This window comes from Emys orbicularis, chromosome 19, assembly GCF_028017835.1.
Source record: "Emys orbicularis isolate rEmyOrb1 chromosome 19, rEmyOrb1.hap1, whole genome shotgun sequence".
In the NCBI taxonomy this organism is placed as follows: domain Eukaryota; kingdom Metazoa; phylum Chordata; order Testudines; family Emydidae; genus Emys; species Emys orbicularis.
In genome coordinates this window covers 22,454,148-22,469,453 of record NC_088701.1, presented here as the reverse complement: position 1 = coordinate 22,469,453, position 15,306 = coordinate 22,454,148, and the positions used below count along the sequence as shown (strand labels likewise).

Here is a 15,306-nt window from a genome sequence, read left to right as displayed (position 1 = left end):
CTCCGTTGTAACAGCCCCTCCTCCCCACGAGGGCCCCGACCCAACTCACCTGCCTCGGAGCCCTCCACGAAGATCCCGCCCAGGTGGGGCAGGACCCAGTACCGCCTGCGGTAGCGGTCCTGGCCCAGCGCGGTGGCCCGCAGCGTCTGCGAAGCGTGGAGCAGCTTCTTCCGGAAGAACATCTGCCTCTGGGGGAGGTGAAAAAAAAAAAAAGAAGGCAGAGAGGGTGAATGGGGGGAGGCATCGTCTGCTGGGGGCTGTCCCGGGGGATCCAGAGCCTGCCAGCTCCTCACCCCAACTGGGGCCAGCCTTACCTTGGCTAGCTTCTCGATCTGTCTCTCCAGCTCGGGGACGCTGCATGCAGGAATGCTGGCCTGAGCGGGAGAAGGGACAGTCAGGAGGAGTGAATCCTTGCCCACCATGTTACCCTGGCTCTGCATACAGGACCCCCTTTACCCCTCGAACATCAGCAGCTCTGGTTCACCCTTGCGCTGTCGCCCCTACGGCACAGCTGGGGAAACTGAGGCACCAGGGAATGAGACTTGCACGAGTCAGTGGTAGAGCTGGGAAAAGAACCCAGGAGTCCTGTCTGCCCATCTCCCCTGCTCTAACCACTAAACGACACTGCCTCCGAAAGGCAGAGGCGAACGTCCCCACTCCCCTCGCCTATTGGCCTGGCCCTGCCACGCGGCTACCTCCTCATCCTTGCGGGACTTCCGGCCCCGGCTCTCTTCCTCCTCTGCCTCCAGGCCACTGTTCTCCTCCGTGATCCGGGAGCTGCGCCGCCTGGGCCCCTCGTCCAGGCCCGTGATCTCGGACTCCGGGCGGCCCGTCTTCTTGGCCAGGGCGATTTTCAACCTGCAGAGCCGCAGAGGGAACGAACGTCCTGAATGCCAGCCGGGGACACCGACTCCCTGCCGCCCCTCAGGTACCCAACCCTGCATGGGCTGGGGGCAGGCGCGCAGTTTGGATCCAACAGGCCGAGAGCTCAGATGTTGCCCTGGCAGAGCGGATCCAACAGCGTACAGCCGCCTTCCAATTCACCAAGACACCTGGAGCCCCGCTGCCCTCCCCCCATAGCCACCCCGCAAGTTTCTCTGCCAGAAGCAGGGCTGGGCATTTGACCGGTCCTAAAAGAGTCGGTCAATTCATCAGTCAAAAATGGCCAAATATTTTAAAGCACTGACTTCTTCCAACTATAAACCACAGCACCAGAAAAACTGGAGGCGTTCATGACCTCCCACAGGCTTCGCCTGAGATCAGTGATCCTCAGACAGACTCGCGACCACTTAATTATTGGCCAATCTAAGCTATTAGCCAATCAGGATGCTTTTGCTAGGTTATTAACCGACTGTAGTTGAAAAAAGAATAATACCCAGTCAGTCATTTTGCAATGAGAATCATCGATCAATAAACACTAGATCCTCTCTAAATAGGAATATCTAGCCCATGAAACAGTGAATTCACACGGCAGTGGCTCTGCTGGGTAATCGGAGTGCTCAGACATTGGTGCTTCATTCCAGACAACCAGCTCCTCGAGCTCGGAGCGGAAAACACGATGAAATGAAGTTCCAACCGATGACAGGTGCGATCGCAAAGGTAGGTCAGCGCCTGTTTCAGGGCATCGCGCTGGAATATTTGACTCCGGTCGGATAATAAGCAGGTCAGTTGACATTATCTGGCTGATCAATTGACCAGAAACGCCGTCCCCCTCTGCCCCCAGCCTCCTCCTCGACCCAGCCAGCCCACCCAAAGCCCTCGGTAGCACCCACCTGCGCAGCTTGCCCTCGATAATCCATTTGTTCCTCCTGTAGTTGGACATGTTCTCCAGAGTCTTGTCGATTTCACTGCAAGGACAGCCCCGAGTTTAGCAGAGCAGTCTGTCCGGACCTCGCCCCACCACGCGCCCCCTCGGGAAGGCAAAGGAGCAACACTCCAGGGTGCCAGGGCCGGATCTCGCCTCCAGGCCCAGCCTGTTGGGTCCCTGCCCATCACGTGCTCAGGAACGGTTCAGAGCGTGTACGGCTGGGGTGGGCAGAGCGCAGCCCAGAGACTACGAGTCCCAGCATGCAACACTCCCACCTGGATTGGCGCAAAGCTTCCTACTCAGAGCCAGATGGCAGCACTGCATTCTGGGACTTCTTGTCCGCAAGCCCCCTGAGCGCTTAGCCCAATGCATGATGGGATAAGTAGTTTCTCTGACTTGTACCATCATTTGGCTCAAGGCAGCCCAATGCACGCTGGGATATGTAGTCTCCCTGGCCTGCACAGCTAGGGTGACCAGATGTCCCGATTTTATAGGGACAGTCCTGATTTTTGGGTCTGTTTCTCATATAGGTTCAAATTACCCCCCACCCCCGTCCCGATTATTCACACTTGCTGTCTGGTCGCCCTATGCACAGCCCCTACACAGCCCAATGCATGCTGGGATATGTAGTCTCCCTGGCCTGCACAGCCCCTAGGCAGCCCAATGCCTGCTGGGATATGTAGTCTCCCTGGCCTGCATCACCCCGTAAGAGGCAACAGCTGGGTTTTGCTCCCTGTTCTAGCCACCGCCCCCGCAAGGCTGCAGGGCACAAGCGGCCCGGCCTGGCCCCCACTCCTCACTTGATGATGAGGGCGCTGCCGTTGAGTTCGTTGACCAGGAAGGCCAGGATGGCCGCCTTGCGGTCCGGGGGCAGCGCCTGGAAGGGCTTGGTCCGCAGGCCGTGGCACAGGTCGGCGTCGGCCCCGTAGGCCATGAGGAAACAGCGCAGGATCTCGGACACGGTGTCCCGGTTCAGGCTGATTTCGGACACCTTCTCCCCGAGGATCTTCAGGGACTGGGGGGCGGAGGACAGGAGTTAAAGCAGTGGAGGAGGGGTGAGGGGAGGGTCCATGCTGGGATATGGGGGGAAAGCCTGGCTGGACAATGCTCCAGGTCATGCAGGAAGTGTGGGGCGGAGCAGGAAATGGAACCTGGCTTTCCCTGGCCCAGGCTGGCCCCCGCCCCATTGTTCATACTGAGTCCAAGGGGCTCGGCCGCGCCCATGTACCTGGCAGTAGGAAGGGAGGCCGGGGTCGTAGAGGGCAGCCCGCAGGAGCCGCACCAGCAGGTCCTGCACCTCGCCCAGGCTGTCGTCCACGCCGAACAGCCCCTCCTGCAGGGTGCAGAGGCTGGGGACGTCCCGGGGCACCTCGAAGCCCAGGACCCGGCCGTAGCTGTGCAGGAACTCCACGATGGTGAGGCAGTCGGAGAAGGCCCCGCTGGGCAGGACCAGGCCGGGGATGCGGGAGAATGGCGGCAGGGGCTGGGGGAAAGAGAGAGAGAGCCGAGCGGCTGGTCAGCGGGGCCTAGTGGGTGGAGCCGGGACCTTACCAGGTTTCAGCATGGTTCCCTTCCACCCCCTGACCCCCAACACATGGGCATGTGATACCAGCCTCACCACCCCGAATGGGCCAGCGCAAGAGGCACCAGGCCCCGCACCCCATGTGGGGGGCTTGCTCAGCCCTTGCCCCATGGGGAGCCCACCCCGACCCACTCGTGGGAGCCCAGGGCAGCTGGGGGACGCCCTCCAGGAAGCTGCAGAGCCAGACGGGCGCTAGCCTCGGGGGGGGGGGCCTGATCTCCCCCCCTCCTGCCAGGGGGTTCACCTAACCTGATGGTCGCCCAGGCACATGTCCTCCGTGGGCTTCTTCATCTCCTCTAAAATCATCTGCTGCCGGCGCCGCTCCTCCAGCCGCCGCTGGGCCAGCAGGTTCTTGTCCACCTTCCGCACAGCCTTGGCCTTCTCCTTGGGCCGCCCCTTCTCCTTGGGCCGCGCCTTCTCCTTGGCCTTCTCCGGCCGCGCCTTCTCCTTCTTTGCCTGGGGGACAGACAGAGCGGCGGGGGTGTGAGTCAGGAACACAGCCCCCCCTTCGTGTCTCCCCCCTGCCTCCCCCACACAGGGCCCTCCACACCCACCTTGGCTTTCTTCTTGGCCTCCTTGGGCTTGGGCACTTTGGCCTCCTGCTTCTGTTTGTTCCTTGCCTGGAAGGGATAAAATCCAGCTCAGGTGCCTGGCGGGGAGGGGAGTCCCAGACTGGGAGGGGGAGGAGGGGGAAGTGACACCCTCCCAGCTCCGACTGGTGCCCCAGCTGGAGGGAGGTTGAGGGAGCCCTCCCCCAGCGCCGCTCGTACCTTTCGCCTCATCTTCTTCTTGATCTTGCTCATCTTCAGCTTGTCTTCGTCACTGAGCACCTCTGCAAGTCGGGGGGGTGGGGGGGGAGGAGATAGAGTCAAGGGAGGAGCCTGGAACAGCCAGGGGGACACCCCATAACCCACTCCCAGACCGGGCACAGCTGCCTGGCCCTGGATTCCCGTGCCCCAGCAGCCGCACAGGCCTCTCTAGGCCCTCGCCCCGCTGGGGGGTGGGCAGGTCTGAGCTGTGGGTGCCACCTGGCGGAAGATTCGTGTCTCCTGGTCGCTGGGGATGCGGGCAGCAGGTCCGCACGCTGTCCGGAAGCTGCCATTCGACTGGCACAGTAGCGTTCACAGCAACGGGTGTGTGCCATGATTGGGGGGGGGGGGGGGCAGGGGTTGCACTGAATGGAGCAACCCCTGGTTGGGGTTGGGGCTGCAGTTTTCAACCCAGCCTGCCCGAGCGGACCCAAGCTCCGGTTGCATCAGCGAGGTGCCCCGAGGGCGCTGTCCTGGGCTGGCAGCGGAGATCAGGCCCGCGGCACAGCGGGCAGGGTGTCGCGTGGGAAGCCGGGGGGGGGGGGGGGTCCCACTGGGGGAGTCTCACACCCTCCAGCTGGCAGCGTCTTAGCTGGGCTCCTCCCTGGACGGTGCCTTTGCCACCAGGGCGCGCAGCGGGTTAGGGGTGGGGCCGGATCCAGAGTGGTGCTGAGCTGCCCCGTCCCTGCTCTGAAATCAACGGGAGCGGCTGGCGCATCGAGGCAGGAGGCGTCCCCAGGAGCCGTGCTCCCTTCAGGCACAAGGACTGCCTGGCACGCGGGGAGGGGGGTACCTTGGGCTTCCAGTTTCTTCAGGAGCCTGGCGTCAGTCTTGCTCAGCAAGTCGGCCATCTTGGCCTTGGGGGGCCGGCCCCGGCCGCGCTTCACTTTGGGCGCCTCCTTGGCCTTGGCCTTCTCCTTCTCCGCGTTCCGGGGGCGCCCGCGCTTGCCCGTGATGGCCTGGATGCGCGAGGGGATTTCCTCCCGGGTCAGCTTCACCCACTGCGAGCCCTGCGCGGGGGAGGGGAGAGCCAGACTGACCCCTGGGGTCTCCACACCAAGCCCTGGCCCGACCCCCCCACCCAAGGCCTGGGCCCCCGGGCAAGTCTCCTTTCATGCCCATAGCGAGGGCGCCAGATGGGCAGGGAGGCCCCGGGGAGCACAGGACGGGCTCTGACCTGCCAGCTGGCAACGCCATGGGGCCCCGGTGCCTGGGCCCTGCAAACCCTGCGCCTCGGGTGCATCCCCAATAAACGCCTCATCCCCCCCGCTCCCGAGAGACAAGCAGGCCCTGCAGCCGGGCAGAGCCGGCTCCAGCCTGCGCCCCGGGGAAGGTGCCCACCTCGGGCGTGTCCCGCTCCTCATAGAAGTCTCCGACGGGCATGCGGGGGCTGAAGCTGAAGTGTTCGCGCCGGACGTCCTGCACCACATTCCGGCTCAGGTACTGGGGAAGAGACAAGGCAAAGGGGGTTGATCAGGGTCCCGCGCTGGGTACAGGGCTCCCCCCGGCCAGGCACGGCCATCAGGACACCCCCCCGTGCAGCACAGCAGGCAACCCCCCCGCATTGTACACTGGGCATCGTCATGGGGGGCAGCCCATGACGGGCAGCTTCCAGGACAGAGAGTAAGCGGGGGGGGGGAATTGGGGGGCACCGGCTGAGCTGCTGGGGTGCCCAGCAGCAGGGATCTGTCCGCTCCAACCCGCCGTGCCAGCCTCCGGACGGCCGCGGGCGACAGATTCCCCCCCCCTCCCCCCTCGACGGGGAGAGACGTTTACCTTGATCACCTCCGGGAACTGCTTCATCCTTTTGCCGCAGGGCCCGTAGTACCATGTCTCCCCCTGCCAGCGGTGGCTGCCCTTCTTGATTCGCACTTCCCTCCTCCATCTGCGCGGGAAAGGCCCGTCAGCAGCCGGCACCCACCTGGGCAGAGCGCTGGCCGTTCCCCCCCCTCCGCCCCCCTGCCATTGGCCCCGGACACCCCCCTCCCCCAAGTGCGGGGTGCCACCTACCCGTGCTGCAGGGGGAAGCGAACCTCCTCCGCCGTGGCGATCCGTCTGCGGGGGACTTCACCTGCCAAGACAGGGGGACAGTCACTCACCGAGCACCAGCTGGTCGCTTACAGGCCGGGGCGGGGGCGGGAACACACTGGGGGAAGCCGCTTCTCACCTACCCCTTGCTGATGCACTGAGCGGGGCTGCCAGAGCCTCCAGGCAGCTGTCCTCAGCCACTTCCTCCTCCTCCTCCTCCTCCAGACAGGCGCCTGGGGACTCCGGCTCCAGCGGGGGGCTGCGCTCCAGAGACCCCGATTCCTCCTCCCCTGGGTCGCCCCCGTCCTGCAGGTCTAAGCTGCTGTCTGCAACACCAGGGAAGGACAGACACTCGTGGGGCAGGGGGATACGCCGTCTGCTACACCCATGCTGTATGTGTCCCCCCGCCCCCAAGGCAATTCCAGCTATTCGTCTCTGCCCCCCCACCCATAGGGCAGGCCCTGGGACCCCGCTTTCTATGGGGGGGGGGGGGTGTGCAGCAGGATGAAACAAACCCTGTCAAGTCACGCGGCGAGTTTGCAGCCGAGCCGGGACGGCAGCCCCGGTGCCACGTCACCTCTGCTCTAACCGCTGAGCCTCGCTTCCTGCAGAACTGGAGAGGCCAGGTGCAGGATTGGGGCGTAAGGAGGTTATGGCTCCCAATACGTCCCCTGCTAAAATCCTGCCGTGGGGGAACCGCCCCTTCGCCCCTACTGCTAGCCCCCGAACCTTGCTGCTTTTCATGGTTCGTCTGGGATTTTTCTCCCCTGGCTGGAGCCCTTAGAACAAACCCCCCCCACTCAATACCCCCGGCTTTCCACAGGCACACCTCCCTGGGGGTACGCCGGCCATCTGCAGCCACCTCTTATCCGGAGCTTGGAAGCTCTGTGGGGCAGAGATTGCCTTTTTTCGGGTACGGACAGCACCCAGCGCCGTGGGGCCCAGGCGTTGCCGTTAACACACAACACTAGGCAGGATCCCTCCACGTCCTGCACCCACCTCCCCGGCAGTTCGAGATGGAGATGGCTGGGCTGGAGATGGCCCAGTGTCTGCTGGGACACGTAGTCCCCACCAGCTGTGCGCTTTGCAAAGCAGCCCGGCCCGGCCCCAGGGCCACTCGTCAGCCGGTTCCGCACCAGAGACACCCCCTACCTTGCAGGACGGCCTCCCCCAGGACAGGCGGCGAGTCGGGGCTGACGAAGAGCGAGGAGGGGCCCTGGCTGTCATCCGGCAGCAGGTTGAAGGACCTGGAGTTGTTCAGGGAGGGGCTCTCGGAGCACTCGAGGGTCGAGATGTCCGGGGCAGCCTCCAGAGAAGACTTGTCGTTCACCAGCTGGGAGTTGTCCATCTCGTAGAGATCTCCGGTCCCTGGGTCTGCAGGTGGGGATCGGAGTAAGACGCCTTAGGCGCGTCCTACCGGGGGCGAGCGTTCACCCCACCGTGGTTAGGGTCGCACCCGGGGAGGAGCTGGTATCTCCAGCTGGGGTGTGTGTGTGTGTTTGGGACGTTAAACCCACACTGCGCGCACTTCCAGTGATTCCGGCACACCAGGGGTTAATGGATTTCGCTGGCTCCAGCACACCAGGGGTTAATGGATTTCGCTGGCTCTAGCCACGCCCCCCCCATCCTTTGGGAACCGAAACCCAAGATGGCTGTGTAATAACCATCCCGGAAGCGAGTGGGGCTGGGTGACTGTGTATAAGGAAGCCTGGCCCTTTAAACAAGGAAGCCAGGTCCTGTAACCCCACCCCTATTGGGAGGGATTTTGTGACTCCGCCTACCAGTGGGAGGGATTCCCCAGCCAGAGGGGTATAAGAGGCAGCATGTGTGTCCCCCTCCCGCCCCCAGTGCTGATCTGACAGGCTCTGGGCAGAGCTGGGGGAGGAAGTTCGCACTTAGAGACCATGTGAACCTGGAGCTCTGCCTCCGGGGGTCTCAGCCCCCCAGCTGACCCTGCTGCTGGGGCCGACTGGCTCAGGCCAAAGGGAAGTGGGAAGAGTTTGCCAGGACCAGAAAGGGACATTTTTCAAGGACCGGGATGGGGGCCAGCAAATAGTCAGCGGCTTCAAAGACGCCCTCGGCGCCAGACTTCCCAGCGGCCTGAGCCCCAGACCCGCAACGCAAGCGGGGCAACAGACGGAGCCTTTGATTGGCCGAGAGCCAGCCCATTTCACGAACCTGCCCCCCCTCACTTCCTCCACTCCTCACCCCAGATCGAAGAGGCTCTTTGAATATCTCACATACCCCGAGCAGTGCTCTCTGGCCCCACAGCCGGCCGGCCCGGGAGCTTCCCCAAGGCCAGCGCACGGAGCCCCAGGAGAGAGCCTGTTTAATGCCAATGCATTGGGCGGCTGACCTCCCGGGGAAGGGGATCCACCCTCCCTACCTCTAGCCAGCGACTCGAAGGGCTCCAGGGGGTCTTCGCTCAGGAGGGGAGGGTCTGCCAGGGGGCCGGCGATAGCGGAGGCGTCGCCCAGGCAGCTCCCAGTGGTGTCCGGGGACAAGACGGACGCTTCCTGGCTGAGCGGCTCCACGGCTGGCCCGGAGCTGTTGTAGCTGCACATTTTCAGGTCTAGAAACAACCGGCCCCCCCACCCCAAAGAGAGCACGTTAACGCAACCCTTCCTTCCCCCCCCACCCCCCCGGACACAGGTATGGGAGCCCCCCCAGCAGGGACCCCGCTTCAGGAGCGGAGCTCCAGACAGCAGCCCCGGTTCCCATCCAGCCAAGCCAGGAAGACGCTGCTGGGGCAGGACGTCTGTTATGGGGAGCTCAGCGGGGCCCCCACTCCAACACCCCCCCGCCCGCCGTGGCACAATTACTGTTCCCCACCCCCCCAGACCAGGCTTTCCACACCCCTTTTCCCAACACGTCTTGGGGGGGGGGGGGGGGGCTTGTGGCAAGTTTGCCGACTCGTCTCGTCCCTCCTTTGGGAGGGGGAGCCCCCCGCCCGGCGCACCCCTCCCAGGGTCATGGGCTCGATCCTCAACCCCCGCCCTCGGGGAATTCCCCACGCACGCCGGGGGTGTGTGTGTGTGTCTGCGAGTGCAGAACGCGGGTAGGGAGCCGGGGCAGCGCCGCTGGGCCCACCTCTTCCACCGCTGCTGAAAAAGCCCTTGGGGCACAGTGCCGGGGGCCCAACTCGGAGCACTCCCAGGGCAGCTCTACACCACGGCAGGGATTGGAGCGGGGGGGCAGAGGGGTTGATTTAGACCTGGCCCCCGCCCCCACACAGCTGCATTAGAGGAGCTGATAACCCAGCCCTGGGGGGTTCTGGTCCCTGAACGTGCCAGTCCCATCAGCTCCCGCTACCAGCTATCCCAGGCCAGCGCCACTCACCCGGCTGCGTCTCCTCCAGTTCCTTGCTGCCCATCAGAGCGGCGCCGGTCTCCTCGCCCGCAGGCGGCATCTCCTTTGCCGCCAAGGACCCCTCCTGGCCGGTGCCCGGCTCGTCCTGCGGGCCCGGCGGTGGCGAGAAAGGCTGGGCGCTGGAGCCCAGCATGGGGGAGGGCTGGGAGGCCGCGTAGAAACCGCTGGCGCCGTTTGGCACGAGCTCGAAGCTCTGATCCTGGAAGTCGTACAGCTCCTGCGAATCGAAGCTCAGCCCCATGGAGCCGGCGGTGCCGTTGGCCCAGAACTCCTGGCCCGCCCTGGGGTTAGTGTTGTGCCCCGGGGATGCCGGCCGGGTGCCCCCGAGGATGCCGTTGAGCGGGTACTGTCCGAGGCCGGAGAACTGGGAGACGCCGGGGGTCTCCTTGAGGCCGCCGGGCTGGTACGGCGGGTAGTTCCAGAGATAGTCGTACGGGTGGGGGAGGGCAGAGGCGTCGGGGGAGTGCCCGGCAGAAAAGGTCCCTGAAGTACTAGTGTGAGATACAGTAGATAAGCCATTCCCATTCATGTCGCCATTCAGGCCTGCCGAGGGAAAGGCAGAGCCCTTGGTTAATTGGTCGCGCCGGGGACATGGATTGTGGGGGGGGAGAACCCGATTTTCCTCTCTGCGGGGAAGAGCCCAGCTGAGGGGGGAAAGCCAGCGGGTGTGGGGCGGGGGAGAAGGATCTTCCCTGAAACAGCTCAACTGGAGGGTGTGGGGCACAGATACCCCCCCACACAGGCAACTCTAGGCCTGGGACAGCAGACGGGAACAGGCAGCCACAGAAGGGCTGTCCCCGGGGAGCACCTCGCCCGACCCAGACGAGGTCCTGCCGTCCAGCTCCCCGGCCCCCTAGAGAGCATGGTACGGAGGGCGCCAAGAAGGCCGGCTGCAGACGGACACCCCCCCACCCCATGCACGCAGGTCACCCAGCACAAAACGGGGCCTTGGGGAGACGGGAGGGTTGGTCGGATTTCTCCCCAGCTGCCCGGGTCTCTCCCTGGCCCCCGCATGGGCTGCGGCAGGGTACTGTGCCCCAGAGGCTGGGACCCTCCGTCCCGGGAGAAGCAGGCCTCGGAGACCTGCTGCAGACTGGAACCGCGTGGCCAGCCGCCTGTTGGCATCCGAGCCACCCAGAGCCACGGGCGCGGGAAGTTTGGCAGCTCGGGCTGTGAGCCGGAGGGGGGGCTGCCCCGGCAAACGTCCCCAGGAGCGAGAGAACGCGCAGGTCGGGGTGAAACCCGCCAAACTGCCCCAGCGCCGGAGTCCTGTGGGGATTAGTTGCCCCTCGGCTGGGCTGCTGGCAAGATCAGCTGAGCAGCCAAATCCATGCAGAGACCCGTCCTGGCAAGTCCTTTCTCTTCTAGGATGAAGCGATCCCAAACAGAGCCCCATCCCCTCCGCTAATCCCCTCCAACCCAGCCAGGATCCCACCCCCCAGGCTCCTCTCCTGCGCCCAGCCCAGCGTCTGCCCCGTGGCCCAGCTGCCTTCAAACCGGGTGAACTGGTCCTCTCTGGTGGCCGCCTCCTTGGGAGGAGGGTCCCCCGGCCCAGGGCAGGCTGGGCGACTGGCCCCCTCCAAGCCCCACCTTCCTGCTCTCACCTCCTGGGTCTCCTGCACCAGACAGTCCAGTCCTGCTCCCGCTGGAGCGAACCCAACACCAACCCCCACGTTGGCCGGCAATAGACCGGGGACAGGAGAGTCTAGACACGGCTTCCTTCTTTCTGCTGCAGGGGGTGCCCTCAGCCCGCCCCCTCCCCTCCCCCCAACTCCTCGGGACCCCCCTGCTCTCTCAAGGGAAGCACCACCACTGGGGACAATTCAAACCCAAGTCCTGGAGGATGGCCCTGGCCAGGTCAGTCCTGCCTCGGCCCCCGCGTCCAGGATCCCAGCCCCCAGCGAACCTGCCGACCAGGCCGCTCGGACGCGTGACACCAGTCAAAACGACGCAGGGTTTGCGCGGGAAGTGGGATCTAGTGAGTTAGAGCAGCAGAGGCCTGAAACCCAGGACTCCGGGGTTCTTTTCCCATCAGACACTGACTCTGTGCAGCCAGTGGAGATCCCCAGCTTGCCAGGAAGGGGAGGGTGGTCACTGCGGTTTGCTAAGCACCCCAGGGTGCTAGAGACCAGCGGCGGGCTCTTATTTCTGCATGGTGGGTGGGCCGAAGGGTCCAAGCCCACTCAGAGGCCAGCCCCCCACGCACTTACCTTTCCCTTGCGGGGGGAAGTTGATCGGAGACCCGTTAGTGTAGAGGCTGTCCCCTGAGGAAGGGGCGGGCTTCAGTCCTGAGGCAGTGGGGACAGAGGGGAGGCCAGGGAAGTTAAAATGGTTGTTCGTTTCCATTTCTGAGGAGAGAAAAGAGACGAGACACCAAAGGGTTAAATGTGCCCTGACCCGGCACCGCTGCCCAGGCAGGACAGGAAGTCCCCCCCACGCCCCACAAACTGGGTACAATGCACCCACCACCAGCTAGACACCAGGCAGGGATCAAGGCCAGGTACCCAAGCGCCTTGCCTCGAGGGGGGGTTGGATGAAAAACAAGCTGAGCCGGAGAGCGGTGCACTGAAAAGCCCCCCCGGAAGGAGGCCGAATGGGTGCGAAAGCAACCGAATCGCAATCGGTGGAAGGAAAGTGGACGCGGAAACCAGCGTGCGAAATCCCGGCCTGCGTGACGCTGACAGCTCGAGGCTCTGAGAAAAGCTGCCGGGTCCCCACTTCCCATCACCGGGAAAACTCCCTGCAGCAGCCCCCACAAGCCAGCAGCCCTCCGGTAAACAAACCGGCGTCGGCGTAAGACGGCGCTGCACGGCTGCGCTGGGAGCTTCGCGGAGGGAAGCAGCTATCGGGAGAGCTCACGTGCTCCCGGCCCCGGATTCGGTTTTGCGTTAAACTCGGCCACTCTGCGGCTAGTCGAGGCTGCGGAGAGTTTCGGCTGTAGCCGGAGGGATCCCACGGGGCTGCTTCTAGCATCTTCCCACCAGCGGGCCGGCGTGTTTCAGTTCAGGATCCTCACCCCCCTCCCAGGCCGGGAGCTGTTTGCCCATTTCACTGGGGAAAAAGCAGCATTTCCTGTTGCCGAGATCCACGCGAAAGAGACCAGCCAGCCGAAATAAGCCAGGGAACGTCATCCCAGGGCACAGAGCCCAGCTACCTCGGCTTTCCGACGGGTCACTCCTGCCTGAGCGGCGCCTCCCAGACACACCCACCCACCACGCCAGCTGGGTGTGGGTCGGATCTTTCGGTTGCTGTCTCACATACACAAAGGGCCAGGGCTAACCACACGTCTGGACGGCTGCCCAGCGCCTCCCCGTATAAAGGAATGGGGACAAGGAGTTAATGCAGGACTCCGCCCGCCCCCGGTCTGCCAGAAGGAGAGCAGCCCCTCCTCACTCCACCCCCAGGGCAGAGTAATAAAACTTGCTTTCTATTAGCCCTTTATTCACTAGACTCCTTCTCTCTAAGTGGGTGGATTAGCCCCATTTCACAGACGGGGCAGAGAGAGATGGACGTGCTTCCCCACGGCCACACAGCAAGCCAGAGTCGAGAAGAGAACCCAGAAGTCCTAGTCCCCCCACTCCCCATCTCTAACCACTGGCCTCCCATCATCTCCAACTCCCCGTGGGCGTCTCCAGGGAATTCGTACACCTGACAGCCCGCAGTGCAAACAAAACCTGAAATTCAGCCCGACCGATTCCCCTGGGACTGCTGCTCCTTTCCTCTTCGATGGCTTCTGGAACAAGCCCTTCAGGGTATCTCTGCCCGCTCCCAACTCCAGGAGAAAGTCCCCCTGACCCAGGCACCAGCCTTAGCCAGCAAGGAAAGCAAACGCCGACCCCTTCCCAGACGTCGTAGCTTTCTAGCATGCGAATGCCGGTATCCCCAAGAGACCCCAACTGTCGATGGGGCGTGTGCCTAGGAAAAGGCAGGCGACCCTTCAGGGCTCAGGGAAAGGAGACGCGGAGAGGGGAAGTGACTTGTCTGAGGTCATCCAGCAGCAGAGATGGTTGAGGACCCAGCTCAGTTCCCCACGCAGGCCATGGTGGATTCCGCTCCGCCTCATTGAGTTCCAACACAAGGGTTTAAACACAGCAGGGCTGAGGGCCGGCGTGAGCCCAGCAGCCGTTCTCGGAGGGCCGCACCAAGGCCACGGCCTTGCAAGCAGCAGCAGGCCAGGCCCGGAGTGTCGAAAGAGAGACCGGCGATTTCATCACTCTCTGTGGCGTTCGCTGCAACGCCCCCAGCCCGGAGGAGCCCCGCGGGCTGCTCCCCGTCAGCGCAGGATAACGACAGCGTCTGATTCACCAACTCGGGAAATTTCATCTCGCACACGGGGGGCCCCCCCCTCGCTATTGCTTCGGGAGACTCCTCCGCCCCATCCGTGCTGCTAACTGGGGAACAGGTCACATTCACTAGCGATCAGCTGAGAAAGTGACCTCCCCCCCCCCACACACACACACACTCCCTTCAGAGACACGACTCCCTTTCACAGCCACACCAAGAGTCCCCCACCGCACGGAGCATCCCGGCCCGGCTCAGCTTGCTCCTACAAGCCACAACAAGAAGAGTTCTTCAGCCAGCACCTGCACTGGGGAACCTGAGCCCGACGCAGTAGCGTGGTTATAAAAAACAAACAAACAAAAAACCAACAACACACCTTTCCGGGACACCCCAGCAGCAGTTTTTTGGGGCTGGGAAAACCAGTTTCTGGCCCTTTAAGGGCCAGAGGAGGAGTCGAGAAGCCGGAACCAGACAGGTGGCTGCTGCAGGGTCAGCTTTGAGAGCACAGGGACAAGCCAGGCCGGTGCCAAGGTGAAGGGAGGTGCTGGGGACGGGAGGGCGAGGTAGCTAACCGGGGGCGAATGAACCCCGGCCTTAGGAAAGCAGCCAGGAGGAGGAGGAGCGTAAGTGCGGCCTGGCTAAGAGGGAACCAAATAAAAGCAGGGAAGATGGGGAATTAATTACAGCGACGGAGGAGGGAGATTAATAGGATGGGAGCGGTTCGACTAATAGGGTCAGGGTTTGAAAGCAGGAGCCGCGGCTGCGAGAGAACATTGGCTGCAGCAGCGAGCTGAGCTCCTCCCCAGATGAGCGACACTGGAGGCGAGCGGGTGTCATTCGCCTGATGGGGGTATTGATCGCGGGGCAGGACCGGCACCGGCAGCTTCCAGACGCCTCTCTCTGACCTCTCCCCTCGGTAACTGATGTGTCTGTCCAGCCCACCCACAGACACATCTCCTTTGGCCTAGGCCGGCCCACGGCCCAGCATGGACAGGTCTGGGCAGCATCCGATTCCTTTGAAACAAACAGCAGCTTCCCTCCACCCCAAAAACACCCGCAAATCCCATCCCAACAACCCCAGTCCTTAGCTCCCGCCCGGAAACGAGCCACTTGCCCCAACCGTCCAGCCACCTCCCCACACCCGAGCAGGAGACAGAATTAGGTGGTGACAAGAACAAGGAGGATTCTGGACCCAGCCAGAGATCCGGAGCAAATTAGAAACATCACAGCCAGGCCCGGGCGTGGGGGCTAATGGAGGCAATTGTGATCAGTTTGGAGAGCAGGGCAGCAGGATGCTTAGAAACCCACGGAGCAGCTCGCAGAACCTCGGAACCAGCCAGAAGCTTTCAAAGACGGCAGCCAAGACTTTAGGCCCTGTATTATCTTAGGCTAAAGCCAACGCCGAGTGAAACGCGAGTGGGTGGTTTGTT

At 63.5% G+C, this 15,306-nt stretch overlaps 1 protein-coding gene across 1 annotated transcript in view; it reads right to left on the bottom strand.

Annotated features, from left to right (window-relative positions):
* Window positions 1-15,306, bottom strand: part of BAZ2A (bromodomain adjacent to zinc finger domain 2A) — a 39,491-nt gene that overhangs the window by 15,309 nt on the left and 8,876 nt on the right. Inside the window, 18 exon segments of the mRNA XM_065419050.1 lie at window positions 50-188; window positions 315-374; window positions 696-858; window positions 1,773-1,847; window positions 2,608-2,822; window positions 3,036-3,290; window positions 3,639-3,845; window positions 3,944-4,009; window positions 4,160-4,221; window positions 4,992-5,208; window positions 5,540-5,641; window positions 5,975-6,083; window positions 6,209-6,269; window positions 6,370-6,552; window positions 7,379-7,600; window positions 8,613-8,798; window positions 9,566-10,138; window positions 11,806-11,943. Of these exon segments, the coding sequence (XP_065275122.1) occupies window positions 50-188; window positions 315-374; window positions 696-858; window positions 1,773-1,847; window positions 2,608-2,822; window positions 3,036-3,290; window positions 3,639-3,845; window positions 3,944-4,009; window positions 4,160-4,221; window positions 4,992-5,208; window positions 5,540-5,641; window positions 5,975-6,083; window positions 6,209-6,269; window positions 6,370-6,552; window positions 7,379-7,600; window positions 8,613-8,798; window positions 9,566-10,138; window positions 11,806-11,941 (3,031 nt within the window). The 5' untranslated portion in view covers window positions 11,942-11,943.